The sequence below is a fragment of the Choristoneura fumiferana genome, chromosome 13 (genome assembly GCF_025370935.1).
Source record: "Choristoneura fumiferana chromosome 13, NRCan_CFum_1, whole genome shotgun sequence".
In the NCBI taxonomy this organism is placed as follows: domain Eukaryota; kingdom Metazoa; phylum Arthropoda; class Insecta; order Lepidoptera; family Tortricidae; genus Choristoneura; species Choristoneura fumiferana.
The window spans coordinates 13970012-13984715 of NC_133484.1; the positions used below are offsets into that span (position 1 = coordinate 13970012).

The 14704-nt window shown below is 37.3% G+C and overlaps 1 protein-coding gene across 1 annotated transcript in view; it reads right to left on the reverse strand.

Moving 5' to 3' along the window:
* cysu (peroxidase homolog) overlaps positions 1-14704 on the reverse strand; it is a 52938-nt gene that overhangs the window by 13893 nt on the left and 24341 nt on the right. The window contains exons 3-4 of the mRNA XM_074096394.1: positions 8957-9033; positions 6933-7023 (exon numbers count right to left, since the gene is read on the reverse strand). Of these exons, the coding sequence (XP_073952495.1) occupies positions 6933-7023; positions 8957-9033 (168 nt within the window). The remainder of the gene's footprint in view (positions 1-6932; positions 7024-8956; positions 9034-14704) is intronic.

Sequence of the window (14704 nt, forward strand, 5' to 3'; positions counted from 1 at the left end):
AATTTCAATTATAATTCATTAATATATGCTAATATCGAGGTCAAGACAAATATTTTGAATGCAGTTCAAGGTTTTATGAAGTATATGGATTATGATGTCGTTGAAGTCAACGATCAACATAAATATAACAACAAAAATATCATCGTTATTTCAAGCTGCGACAAGTTTATACATTTTACGTTCTCTATGTTAATATTAAGTATGTTTAATTTGGCGACTTTGCATCTGCGGGGAAGTCATAATACGAGTATGTGTAGGTATTTTTAGGATGTTATATTGATATTTTATTTAAATAATTGCTCCAGAAGTCATCCTTTGCTATCATACTATAATAAGAAATAAAAATTAATGAAGTAATATAATCTTCTAATTATCTATATAAATAAGACAGAAAGAAAGAAATAAATCATTAATTCGTGACAAAGTAGCGTAGCGTAACAAAAATATAGTAAAAGTTAAAAAAAAGAGTTGTGTGTCACGTAATGAAGAGTTGTATGTAATAAATACTTATACTACATAATATCTTAAAATATTATATTTAATTACGTGTAATATAATTAAAAATAGACCAATCGGACCGTTCAGTAGTCGTGTGACACCTTTATAGTTAACAATAGATCATTCGACGTGTCCCAGAAATGTCAATCAGACCGACAGAATTATTCGAATTACCAATGACCTTCGCGATGATGCGTTACGGTTAATTTAGATACACATAGGTATTAAGAATTACAATAATTAGACGATCTTATGATAATGGCCTTGTAACAATATGGTCTGATGATTACAAATAATTAATTTAAGTGTGCACTTCTTAATGTTCAGGTAGTTGATGCAACTTGTTGAATAATGCAATTTTAGCATTCTCCAAGCGCAGTAGTTGGAATTAGGATTGAAAATTTAGAATCAAGTCATACTTAGAACCTTCTTGATTGCTCAAGTAAGGAAGAATCATTACGGAAATGGAATAAGGTCTGGGACATGAGAACCGGATATCAACTGCGTGATCATCAATCAGATACCGACAAACGGCATAATATGTAACAATATAAATGTATAACCATGTTGTAAACGCTTAGGATTTCCTGTCAAAGCCAAAGTCAAAGTCAAAATATCTTTATTCAATTTAGGCTAAAACAAGCACTTATGAATGTCAAAAAAAATCTACCACCGGTTCGGAAAAACCTCTGTTGAGAAGAATCCGGCAAGAAACTCAGCGAGGTATATTTTTTTAAACAGATTTACATTGCCATAAGGGAACCATTTACCTGTGATAAGGGAACCATTTAAACCTTAAGGGTTTACATATTAGAGCTTATTAGAGGTTAAAAATTAGTTTGCTATGTGCTCGTGACAGGCTTGCCCTTCGAAAGAGTAACATTCGAATCCCGCGTATTGAGATCTAGATTGCTGTTCTGTACTATGGCCAAGATTTATTGAGCTATGACCATTAATTTCATCATGTCTAATTTAACGGTCGTCCTTTATAATGATTTATTTGATCGTCTGTTGCGATGTGTTGACTCTAGCGGCGTGTAATATCGATATCGAAAATACAAACTGAGACATGGATGCACAGAAAAACTCGAAAAAGAGAGTTGGTTTTACGGGATTACCGTAAAAGTAACAAATTTGGAGTTGAAATAAAAAATACAAAAAGACTCCAAATATTGATGTTATGTATTCAGACAGAATGTCACACAGACGTAATTGTGTGTGATGCACGATTTTAGCGGAGAACAAAGTAAATTAGTGCAGTTCATTGCTTAAAAGAAAACTTATCTACAAGGAATTTGCTAACTTTGAGAAGGAAACAGAGATTAATAGGCCTGTCAATTAGCCCACTGGCTAAGTTAACTTGGAACGTTCACTAGACTTTGTATAAAGGTTAATGACAGTGTGACTGAAGCCTAACTTCCGGCTGGCTCAGACTACCGTGGGTAAGGAGCGAGCTTGATGACATTTACACTACGCTCACTCTAAAGGCCAATTTGCAGACATGTTACAATGTCTCTTAGATCAAGTATCTGAATACGCCTACATCGCGACATTCAGTTAATGGCTCAATAGTGTACAATAGTGCATTTGATCTAAATGTTATGTATTGCTATTAATTCAATGCAGCCTAAACGGCGATTGGCAAACACTGAATATATTCCTTTACCTACCTTGGCTTTATCGTTCCAAGTTAAGGCGTGATTGTTCGTATTAACCATAAGCGGTTTGACTTGTGGTCAGGTCCGGGTCAAACGCGCTCAGTGTCTAAGACAAGCGTGCAACGTAACTGGCAGTCACAACGATTTAAAAAGGGGGATCTAAAATGACCCTATAATCCATTTTATTTAAGGGAGCACTGAGCTTCTAGCGCTAATGAACAAAATGTAACGTGTACCTATACGCAATAGAAAACATCTAGTTTTTATTATTCACAGACTCATGACATGACTGCCGCGCAATATTTACTCTGTTTATTATTTTGTTTTTTAGAGACGACTTTGGGATTTTTTCTATCGCACGAAGTCAACGAAGAACAAGTATACTTACGTGTTTCTACAGAGTATAATTTTTAGAATAAATCCTGAAATATCTTACATATGAGTTTAAAAACTAAAGCTTTACTATAAGTAGTAATAATACAGCAGGGGATTAAATGAATGAAATAGCGCTACAAACTCGGCAAGTTCTTATGTAAAGTTTAAACTTGAGTGCCTTTATAATGGAAATAAGACCTCCAGCAAAGTAATTTGACGTTTATTTGATTCCATTCCGTCCGCGTCGTGATGTGGGTCGACCATGAATGGACCAGAGAAGACAATAGAAGCACGGCACCGGCCAGAAGACAGGCCGGCCTTGGGGTCCGGTTTTTTTGATCTTTTCGAATCACCACTCATATAAGAATAAAGAGAGCACTCGTTTATGGAAGGTCGTTTGCAGTTCCGTAAGCAAAGAGCCATTCATCTTCGTGATATTTAATACCCTGAATATATATATATATATATATATATATTATCAAATAGCTGGCAAACGAGCATAAGGGTCACCTGATGATAAGTGATTACCGCCACCCATGGACACCTATAGCATAATTAGGACTGCGGGTGCGTTGCCGGCCTAAAGGGGTGGGGTATAGAGGAGGGGGGAGGGGGGGAGGAGAATTGGGCCTCCGGATCTCCCATTCACCGTACGAAACACAGTAGCAAAACTACTATTTCACGCCGGTATTCTGTGAGAGTGTGGTACTAGCCCGGTCGAGTCGGCCCATTCATACTGGAGCCAGCAAGTGGTTACAGTAAGGTTCTACCACATGTAAATAGCACTTAATTACTTAATTGTTTGTAATAAAATGTCACGTTTGTGGTATTTTTTTTTGTCTGAAGTTGGCTTGTCCTTATCGAAAGACTCTTCATCAGATTAGACTAAGCGAGAGATAAATCAAAATGGCGCTATCGGATTTTTAGTAAAATTCGTTTATTGGTAACTGTACCTAATCAAATTTCAAATGTTGCCTTGGTGCTAAAAGTAAACAATAATCAAAACTACTTATTCTACTAATATTAATATATGTGAATGTTTGTATGAGTATAAGCGAACACGCGCGCGGGTGACATCTATTTGGCATAATTTGTAATGTCCGGAACTTATTATGCATAACAGGTTTCGCATAATTTTATTACGCCGGATCTTAAACTTGCCGAAATTTAGTTCAGCATTATTCTTTTCACCCAAATATTATATTAGCATAATATTAACATGTCCGAATTTTATTATGCATAATATTGTTTAGCATATATGTAATTTAGCCGTATTTTGATAGCCCGAAATCCTGTCCAAAAATAAATGAAGTATTACTTCTTGATTAGTGTAAATAATTGTAAGTATGAAAACAGTAAAAAAGTAGGTTATTAGGTTAGGTTAGAATTGTATTTGTAACAAAATCAACAGCCACCAGTAAAAGAGGTACGGTCATAAAAAGGGGGGAAGGGGGCGAACCCCCTCGCAATAAGAAACAAACATAATCTACCCCCTTTTAACCTGGATAGGTTCGTTAGTTACCTTATGTCCCTCAGATTAAAAATAGAGCTACGTCGACTTTGTCACAGTCATGTCCCCGCATTATAAAAATACTACCACCCACTAGTTACTAGATTCCAGAGAAGTAGATTGGATTAGTTTAGTAGGTAAGCTTAGGTAATAAAAAACAGAGCAACGTAACTGTCTGCGTAACAAATTTATGCGTGTCATTTTCTGTCTAAACAATATTCGGAATTCGCAAATTATGCGTAAAGCCCATTCGGCTTACATTGGTAATGCGTAAAAGAATTCTGCGTATGTAATTATGCGAAAACAGTTTCGACACAAATACTATCATGCGTAAACAGATTATGCAAAATATAATTATGACATAAAAAATATGCGTAAACAACGGGAACCCGTGCGCGCGTGTGATGTTGTTACTTCAGGCTAAAGTGGCTGCACGGATTTAAATGCAACTTTGGTGCCTACGCAAAGTAGATAACTGAACGTCTGACTGAAAGAACACGAAAGCTACTATTATTCTGATATTCCCACGGGATCCAAGTAAAATTCCAAAATCTCAACCACTAAGTACAGAGACACGAAACATTGCATGAATTTCGTCATACAACGAAACTTAAGACTACCTATGATTAAAAAATCACGTATTTGTTAAGAAATATCAAGAAAATACAAAATATCCATAGGACTAAAACTACTATTAAATTAAAATAACTAAAACTAAAACTTCAAGATAAGTGGGCCTCTTGGCATGGTGCCCATCACGCAGGCAGCATTCCCGCGTTGAACTGCGATTGAGATTCTTTGCGCGAGAAAGCTGCCGGCGCGAGGGTTGCCTGTTGCCTCCCTATGATTTAGTTAATTTGTGGAATTCCCGTGACAGTTCAGTAAAATTCGGAAATTCCGGATTTTTTTATTCTGCTGCTTGATCTATGTAAACGTTAAAGCGAGCGAAGTCGTGGCCGGTAAAGCTTACTTTTATATAAAATTTTCGTTCGTATAAGTAAAGATAGTAGCAAAGTACAATTGGGATGCACCAAAAAAATAACCTACTTATAGTTTTTATTTTATTTAATAGAAGAATACCATTTTCATCGATTTTGAATTTGAATGAGTATTTGATTTTTTATATTTTTTTACGACATACGCTGGATGACGTCACAGTGAGACAGCCACGTTCCATTGCCTGGAAAAATTCAGTCGTACATTATATAATCTGTGGCATTACAATGTGACAATACAAGCACAGCTTAGGGTCCTAAATGAACCATGACAAATAGTTTTATTTATTTCTCTTCTTTTAGCTTCGATTATTCCTACGTTAGTTTAATGGTGTAATAGTAAATAGATTTTTTTTTTAAATCTGATATTTAAATTATTTTATATTTACTTGTAACGTACTAATTTAATAATTTAATTTGTAAAAATACATTGGAAATACTCGTGTACATTTCGGACTTTACGATAAATGACAACTGTATATAGCGGGGTGCGCATCATGTCATTAAAGTTCTGTCTTTGTCACTCTTTGCTATTATAAGCAGGACAGCAGCATTTCAAACTGTCAATTTGCTTTAGAGTGTAGACCTGCTTTAGAACTGCCTTTGTGACGAGACACTGCAGGGGTCAAATGAAGGTACTTGGATTTTGTTTATTTAATTCAGTTTATCATATTTTTGGAATCTGATTTCTGAAAACGCTTCACAAAGCCTATTTCTCCAAACGATTTTTGATTTATTATACGTTGTCAAAAATTGGGACATCCCAATTGTGCAGAGTTAAGTAATATTTATTGGTACTAGTACACTTTAAGAGGTACCGTGCGCATCAAAATACTTGAGATCACATGACTTCGGAGTTAGGTAAGTCACGGAGAGTTACGTAACGTTCAGTTTACGACCTGTATCATCATATTAACTAATACGAACGTGTAGCAATTGCAAGATTCGCAACTATGAAGGAAATTTGGAAATGATGAAGGTTGGATCTGTTAATTAGCGTTATTTGTTGTTAACCTGTTAAAAAGATAACGCGGTCCGACAGACATAAATAACAGCCTAAGTTTATTTTTTGATATATTACAGTATGTATTTTTCTATTTAAGTTAAGAGTTGGTCTCTTGTTGCTTTAATGCCAAAGTTATGTGGACTCACAGACAACAAGACATATCTGGAATTGAGTATCGCTAATGGGTCTTCTTTATTTGTGCTCCGAGGCTAGTTTGATAATGTACTCTCTACTTGAATACCTAAGGACCTGTATGTTGTTAAAAATGTTAGCTATAATTAAGCATAATCAAGAAGCCGTGGTGGCCTAGTGGTTTGACCTATCGCCTCTCAAGCAGAGGGCCGTGGGTTCGAACCCCGGCTCGCACCTCTGAGTTTTTTGAAATTCATGGGCGGAATTACATTTGAAATTTACCACGAGGTTTTTGGTGAAGGAAAACATCGTGAGGAAACCTTTATAAACCTGCGAAGCAATTCAATAGTGCGTGTGAAGTTCCCAATCCGCACTGGGCCCGCGTGGGAACTATGGCCCAAGCCCTCTTGTTCCGAGTGGAGGCCTCTGCCCAGCAGTGGGACGTACCTATATAGGCTGGGATGATGATGATGAAGCATGATCATGACAAATTTGTCCAGTTTCATATGAAACGAAAATAAAAAGAGTGTACTTATTGCAGATTATTAATATTTAAATCTGTGGATTTTATCGTGAATATCATCGCGAATGTGGTTGTTGATAATTTCTGAGAAAACTATATTAAACCTAGTAAACATTATGTTGTATTTTGATTCGTTATGATTTTCAAATTCTACTGAGTTAAAAAACAGGCTCTGTTAAAATAGAGTATTCCCGTTTCCAGGCTACAGACTTAGGTACTTTAAGTTAAGACTTACGTTCTCGCCAGGCTGATGGAGATGTCTAGAACCAGTTCTCCGACGCTGGCGAAGTCTTCTGGCTTCCAGTCTCCCTTGGGTTGGGACACCACTGGGGGGGAAAACAATAATTACATTAATATGCTGTTAGTAAGTGTATCTAAATAGACGAATGGTACATTGAATTGAAGCTTAAGTGCTTGGTATTTATATAAACTTATAATACTTGCAACGTTTGTATGTAAGTTTGTACCTTATTCACACTTGCGAGTTAAGAGTGTATTTTCTATACACACATAATATTATCTTTCTATACCTATATACGTTGCGTGATCGCCTTCATACAAAATACGCTAGTTAATGGTATCGATTTGAAACTTGGTACATTACAAAAAAAAACAGTCAGCCAAAAGAAAATTCATGTTACGGAAAAATAATAACTTTCGAAGGTCCAGAGTCCAGACGCACCATATTGATAATGCCAAGGAAATGATAATTATAATTTAACTTAGTACCAGTAGCGTGAAGTGAATATTTAAGTTAAGCAACCTGGAGAGTGACAGAAGCGTGAGTTAATAATATCTTCGGATCTCTTATATTATCTCATTCTGAGAGGAGGGCTGTGCCCAGCATTGGGACGTTTATAGGCTGGGTTGATGATGATGATGATCTTCGGATGCAACACCTCGCAACTAGTGTGGTGACTTGTAAGCAAAAATGCTTACATTTTTAATTGATTTTGATACATAAAAGGGATCAGACCCAGTTCAGACAGACCGTTAGTTGATGACAAGCATTACAATGAACCTTCAACCGTGCAAAATTCGGAGAAATTTTCAATTAAGATACAAAGACTACTAAGATTACTAAGACTAATATAGAAAGTTAAAGTATAGAAAAGTAAATACAGAAAACTGTGGCTGTAGTAGCATAATGCTTTACCTGTAATGCAGAGGCTAGTACTTCTTAGGCTCGCATAGCTAACTATCTCGGAATTATTAATTAAATTTGAAATACCATAGGCTTTTTGGTAAAAGGGAAACATCGTTGTATCTGTGTACACTTGCGAAGCAGTTAAATGGTAATAAATAAACCCCCCTAGCCCTCTTGTTCTGAGAGGAGGCCTGTGCCCAGCAGTGGGACGTATATAGGCTGGGATGATGATGATGAAATAAACAAATAAATAAAAGTCAAGGGATACTTAACACTGACCTAGTCCCAAAGTAAGCAAAGCTTGTGATATGGTTACTAGGCGTGGATAAACATACTTAAATAAATATAGAGGTATACTTAAATATATATATCTAACTAATTTATTGAATCAGGCGTTACTTTGCGGAGGAACTAAAAGAATTTCTTTGCTCCAGTCCAACAGTGAGGAGGTGGAGGAACTGCACGAACACGCATATCTTGCTAAACGTAGCTATCATAAGGTCGCGGGTGAGTAAAGAAATTCTTATAGTTCATATATGTATATTTAAAACCCGAAACTAGATATCAATTCTACATATTTCTCGGATCGCACCCGGGACCTCAAGCTTCGCAGTCAAATTCTCTAATCAATGGGCTATCGAAATGTCAATGGTGTGTGTGAAGGTCCCTATCCCCACTGGGTACGTATGGAAATTACAGTTCAAGCTTTCTCATTCTCAGGGGAGGCCCGTGCCCAGTGCAGTGCAGCAGTGGGATGTATGTATACAGGGCCGGATTTAGGGGAGGGCATCCGGGGCTATAACCACCAGCTCCACAAAAGAGGGGCCACACAATAGACTTCGCTTTTTTTATTTCCGACGAGTAAATAGTAGTAAACAACTTTTACTTTGATATTTTTTTCGCGGTTTTACCTTACCTACCTATAATTAATTTGTACAAACATTTATAGTGTTCTTAAATATAAAAAAAGTTATTTAATATTAAACTCATCGATAATTAAGCTGTATAAAAAATTGTTAGTTGGGGAGGTGGCTCCACTCCTTTGTTGCCCCAAGGCCTCCAGACTTCTAAATCCAGCTCTGAATGTATGCCAGAAATGATAGAAAACTTACAGATTCTTTTCCTGGCATCCAAATAAGCTTGGTTGACCGCTTCGTACGTGATGCAGGTGTGCTGTCCCTCGTAGCCGCTGTAAAGAAAAATGCTTTAATTTATACAGTTGCACAACTTTGCTAAATACTCTGCCGACTGCCAAGCGCCTAATTTGGTAAACAATGAACCAGCTCATTTGGGCTTGTCAGCTGACTTGATCATGAAATAAATAAAACAAATGTCCCTTGCACATATTGAAGATGGTAGTCAGCTGTTATGTAATTATCAGCTACGTAAGAACTTAAAGCTTGGATGCTAGTTTTTTGCGGTATCAATGCATCAAAAAGTTTTTGGTTAATACAAGACAAAGTGTATAGTTAAAGAAAGGAAGGTTCTTCAGAATAATCATCTAAAGTAACAAAAAATGTTAAATAATTATTAAATAATCAGGCGGTGAAGTATCTGTATCGTGTAGCCTGAATATTGAAAGTCACATGAAGAAGTACCGATTCATTTATAGAATAGAAGAGAATAATTTTCTTCAGCTTTAAACATGGCGTCGTAAGGACGCCATCAGACGGCTCAGATACAATATCCCCCCAGCTACTTACAAATATACTTTTCATCACTTAAGCTCTGAAAGTAGGTTGCATTGAACTTGAAATCCGTGTTGTTAATTCGATTTACATCTTATAATGACAAGTCACCAAGTCGGTGACAAGTCACCGTGACGTTATTTATCCCCCATGTCTATATTGTAAACGGTGGTGAGGCTTGGAATAAGATGCAGCAATGTAAATTATATGCACTTAATTAAAGTAGCTGGAGGCAGAACTTAAAATCGTGATATCGGTGACAACTCAATGATGCCCTCTAAACTAATAATAAGCAATACTAAAATAAGTGTTACGAAAGTTGCAATAAAGTGTTCTCAAAACTAGGTCAGTAAGAAGTATTAATGACAGGAAAGTATCGACAACAGTTTGAGGTTTCAGAATCTGCCAATCATACGGGCTATTTAATCTTACCCGAGGTATTGTATGAACTTAAGTAATTGGCTTATTGGCTACAGCTCGTTCTTGCATTACATGTAATATTACCTGTCTCTAATATTATACATACATACTAGCTGTTGCCCGCGACTCCGTCCGCGTAGGAGTATAAATAACCTAACCATAAAAATTTATTTTTTATGGTCAGGCTTTTTTTTGCTGACTGTACTTTTTGTTGACTGTACTTGCATTGTCACCCAAACCACATTTGCATACCAAATTTCAAGTCGACGCTATTCACCGTTGAAGAGTTCCGTCCTGCAGAGACGATCCTAGCTGGACTACCAGGATGTCACTACTAGATTATTGTATTGTCACGCGATTTACATAAACGCGATTTGCAGGTGGTAGGACCTTGTGCACAGTCCGCCCGGATTGCTACCACCATCTTGCTCGCTAATCCTGCCGTGAAGCAGCAGTGCTTGCACTGTTGTGTTTCGGTGTGGAGATTAAGACAGCCGGTGAAATTACTGGCACTTGAGGTATCCCATCTTAGGCCTCTAGGTTGGCAATGCATCTATAATAGCCCTGGAGATGGAGATGTTTATGGGCGGTGGTGATGTCTTGCCATCAGGAGACCCACTTGCTCGTTTGCCATCCAGTCGAAAAAAAAACGTATTCCAAATTTCAAGTCAATCTGACTACTGGAAGTTGGTCAAATTTGACTTGCAAGATTTGATTACAGACAGACAGACAGACAACGGGACAGGTGAATTTAAATAAAAGCTTTTAAATATAGTTTACATTATTTTCTCAGACCTACCGAACATACATAAAATATTTTATAACAATCGGTCAAGCCGTTACGAAGGAGTTTGGTCGCCAACATTTTTGACCCGAGAATTTTATATATTAGAGATAACACAAAGGTTTATTGTATTGTCAGCTGTCAAACTATTGAACGAATTATCTACTTGTATCTACAGGGTCATTTAAGTTTGAAATTTGCTTGAGCATTTAGTTAATACGTTGCTTGATCAGAAGTCTGACTGACGGTCCGAGATAGATAAGATTGATATTTCGCGCGTTTATGTCTTTTGTATTGAAATGGAAAAGTCTAATAAAATTTAATAGATTAGGAGCTGTTTCACTACCCATTGATTAATTTTATCTGACGGATAAATGTGATGCCGTCTCTTCGAACAAAACAAACAGAGATGGCATCACGTTTATCCGTCAAATACATTTAATCAATGGAAGGTGAAACAGGGGGTAAATGTACTTTATACATTAGTAGTCTTATTTTCTGTGGCAATAAATGTTTTTATTATTATTATTAGATATTCAAATGTCTACTTAGTTTATATGCATGATAGAAGTATCCAATCCTCAAAATAGACCCATGCCCTGATCTACATCAGGCCAACTTACGAATTGGAATGAAAGTATTTAAATCTAAAATGTCACTCATCATAATGTTTATGAAGTTAACTAACGGCAGTATATCGTAATCTCGGAGTTACGGAATCCGTGGATTCCCACATGTGTACCGGAAGCGTGCGCATCCCGCCGCGCAACTTGCCTCTTGCGGCTTACACCTGTCGTTTTATAGAATGACCATAGTTTAAAAATAAGTAAGTCTGTCTGCCTGTAACGTGGATACAAAAATCAGGGGTTCTTAACTCATTACTAATCCGGCTTGCTAATTGCTTTACCGATTATTAAAAAATATATTGTTTAATTTTAACAATTACTAACTGCAACAACCAAAATGATACTCTCAAAGCGTATTTCAGAGTTAAATGGTTATATAGCCACCGCGTCCGTCCACACGCCCGCTCCTGCGCGTTTGACAAGAACTGACTTCCTGGAGTGCACTCAGTGCGCGCGGTGATAAATGACACCTGTCAAACTGCCTACGATATTTTAGCGACAGTCGCTATTCCGAGATGTTATGACAATAATATTTATCGGCTAATATGTGTGCTATGCGCGATATCTTAATTGTCTCTGTGTGCACAGAGCCCGATGCGTGGTGGCCATTTTGAGCCGGCCGTATCGGAAGGATTTTGTCGGAAATATGTGAAAACAGCACATGGTATCAGCTATCGGGTGACGTCCATCGTCGTCCGATACCGATATCGGATCGGATAATGTGAAAACGCCCTATATAATGGTACATTACACAGCTCTGCTGCCTGGCTCTTGATGGTTGCTTTATGGTTTGATACGCCAGAAGTCACGCTGACGCAGCACATATGAACTTTGCATACCCTCTCTTAGTATTTGCACATGTAGTCACAGTAAACACGAATGTGAAGTTTTATTGACCTATTCCATTACACCCACGGGCAACAATGACCGCTTCTAGTGCTGGTCACACAAGAAGTTGTTAATGGACCCATAGGGACCGTTAGATCTACAGAATGCGAACATCAGTAAAGTGGTACATTAGTGGTGGGAAAGCTTTTATACCTTACTCCGAAGGAGTTTAAAGACTCGAATTTGTATTGATAGCCAGTAACGAAAGTATTCTTATTGCTTGGAATGGGGGCTTGATCTAGCACTCTCTGATTAATTTCTTGTATTTCATATGTCATATCTCTGATTCTTCCTCTGTTTATTTTCACACACGATCTGAAGAACGTATTAAAAAGTGGTGGAACAGGCCGAAATACTTTAATCCTATCCTTTTCTCATATTATAAATGTGAAAGTTTGTGAAGATCAGTGAAGATGTTTAGATGTTTGGATGTTTGTTACTCAATCACGTCTAAACCGATGAACCGATTTAGATGAAATTCGGTATACACATAGTTGAGTCTCGGAGAAGAACATAGGATAGTTTTTTTGCATAGTTCCCGCGGGATAGCGATAAACAAATACTACGCGGACGGATTCGCGGGCAACAGCTAGTATTTTATAATAGCCGTTACCCGCGACTTCGTCCACGTAAATTTCGGTTTTCACTATCCCGCAGGAACTATGCAATTTTTCAGGATAAAACTATCCTTTGTCCTTCCCCGGGACTCAAACTATCTGTATACCGAATTTCATCTAAATCGGTTCAGCGGTTTAGACGTAATGAAGTAACAAACAAACAAATATACAGACTTACAAACTTTCGAATTTATTTTAATAGTGGGATAGTGGGATGGGATGGGAAGTGGGATTGTGAATGCTATTCATTAACATCAGCTGTAGGACGTCCACTGTTGTAGGTACAAAGGCCTCCCCTTAGAACGCCACGGGGTCGATTCGATTCAAGCGTTTTTTTCGATTCGATTTACGTGGAGATATTTCTGTTGACATGGTAGAAGAATCTGTTACAGTTTCCAGGTTATCTAGTAAAAGTATAGAACGTCTAAAAAACATTCGAAAATTTCATCAAATTCTACAGCCTATTCATAAAAAAATCTGACCACAAAAACGAGGCGGTTGAAACACTCGAATAATGATTGCCCACAATTAACGACAACTCACTACTTGCATCAACCGGTTGTCCCCAACTGCCACGATGTTATCAACCCACCCACCAAGTGGGAGGCCCGCCAATACCTCGTCTTCTGGTTTGTGGTTTTTAAAGTTTTGTTGATGGTTTTATAGATTTTTTTAAGTCAAATTTCATGTAATTTAAGTGATCCGATCGACTTGAATGGTTAAGAAATGTAGTACCTAGATAACATGCTGATGATGATGATTCAAGTACAATCAACAAACTATTCAGAGAGAAAAAAAATCTACAAATTTTGTTAAACTTAAGCGTTATAAATTGAGATAAACTCTCGTTTCTTTGTCGCTTTCATGTCGTTTGGAAGATGTTGAATATAGCTACTGAACTGCACAATAGTGACGTGGTGATTTGCGGGAGGCAGTTAACTCTAAGAGTACAGAGCAAATGTGCACTTAGTCATGCATCATTGAAGGTGACCTCCATTTCACTTTGCTCTTGAATAAAGACGACACATGAACAAACTTGAAAAGTGGGTAGGCATCAGTTGTTTGGAAATCCTTACTGCCCTACTAATATAATAAATAGGAAAGTGCAGCGTGGGTTGCTCTTCTTTTACACAGCAATGGAGCACCGGGCAGTGTAGGTATGTGGCCGTAGAAAATTATAGTTCGGGATAGGCATAAGCGATAAGATTATAATTTGTAACTACTAACACTATGGATTCGAAGTCCGAAATAAATGATTTGTATTTGTACAAGCGAATTCTATGTAGAAGATGTCATGAAAAGATCTCCAGAGAAGTCTCAGTCTGTAATAAGGTTGCCTGAAAGAGATTGCTCTTAAGCGATAAGGCCGATTATTGCTTATCTTGTAATTTTCTCTCTGTATACCTGTTTTCTGTAGCGCTTACTATTTCTGGTGTACAATAAAGAGTCATTGTATTGCATGTTGTTGTCTTTTTGGCAAAACTGACCTTTCTTAATGATTATACGAAAGCCAAGTACAGCCAGAAGCATAAGTGGATGAGCGCTTATGCTGCTCAAAAATACACCATACTACTGCAATGTTAGTAAAAGTACGGAACCCTCTCCACACGAATTTTATGACGCACTTCTCCGAGTTTTTTTTCTATAAGGGCCACAAATGTGTAATTGCAATGCTGCAGCGGGCAGGAACATTGATTGCCAACAGGATTAAAAAAAATTAGAATAAATATAATTTTTGTGCCATGCAAGCCACTCATAGAGACTTGACGGGTCGCAGGTTGAGTGTAGCTACATTAAAATCACATCATTAACGTTTTACGAGACAGGTAATCGAAAG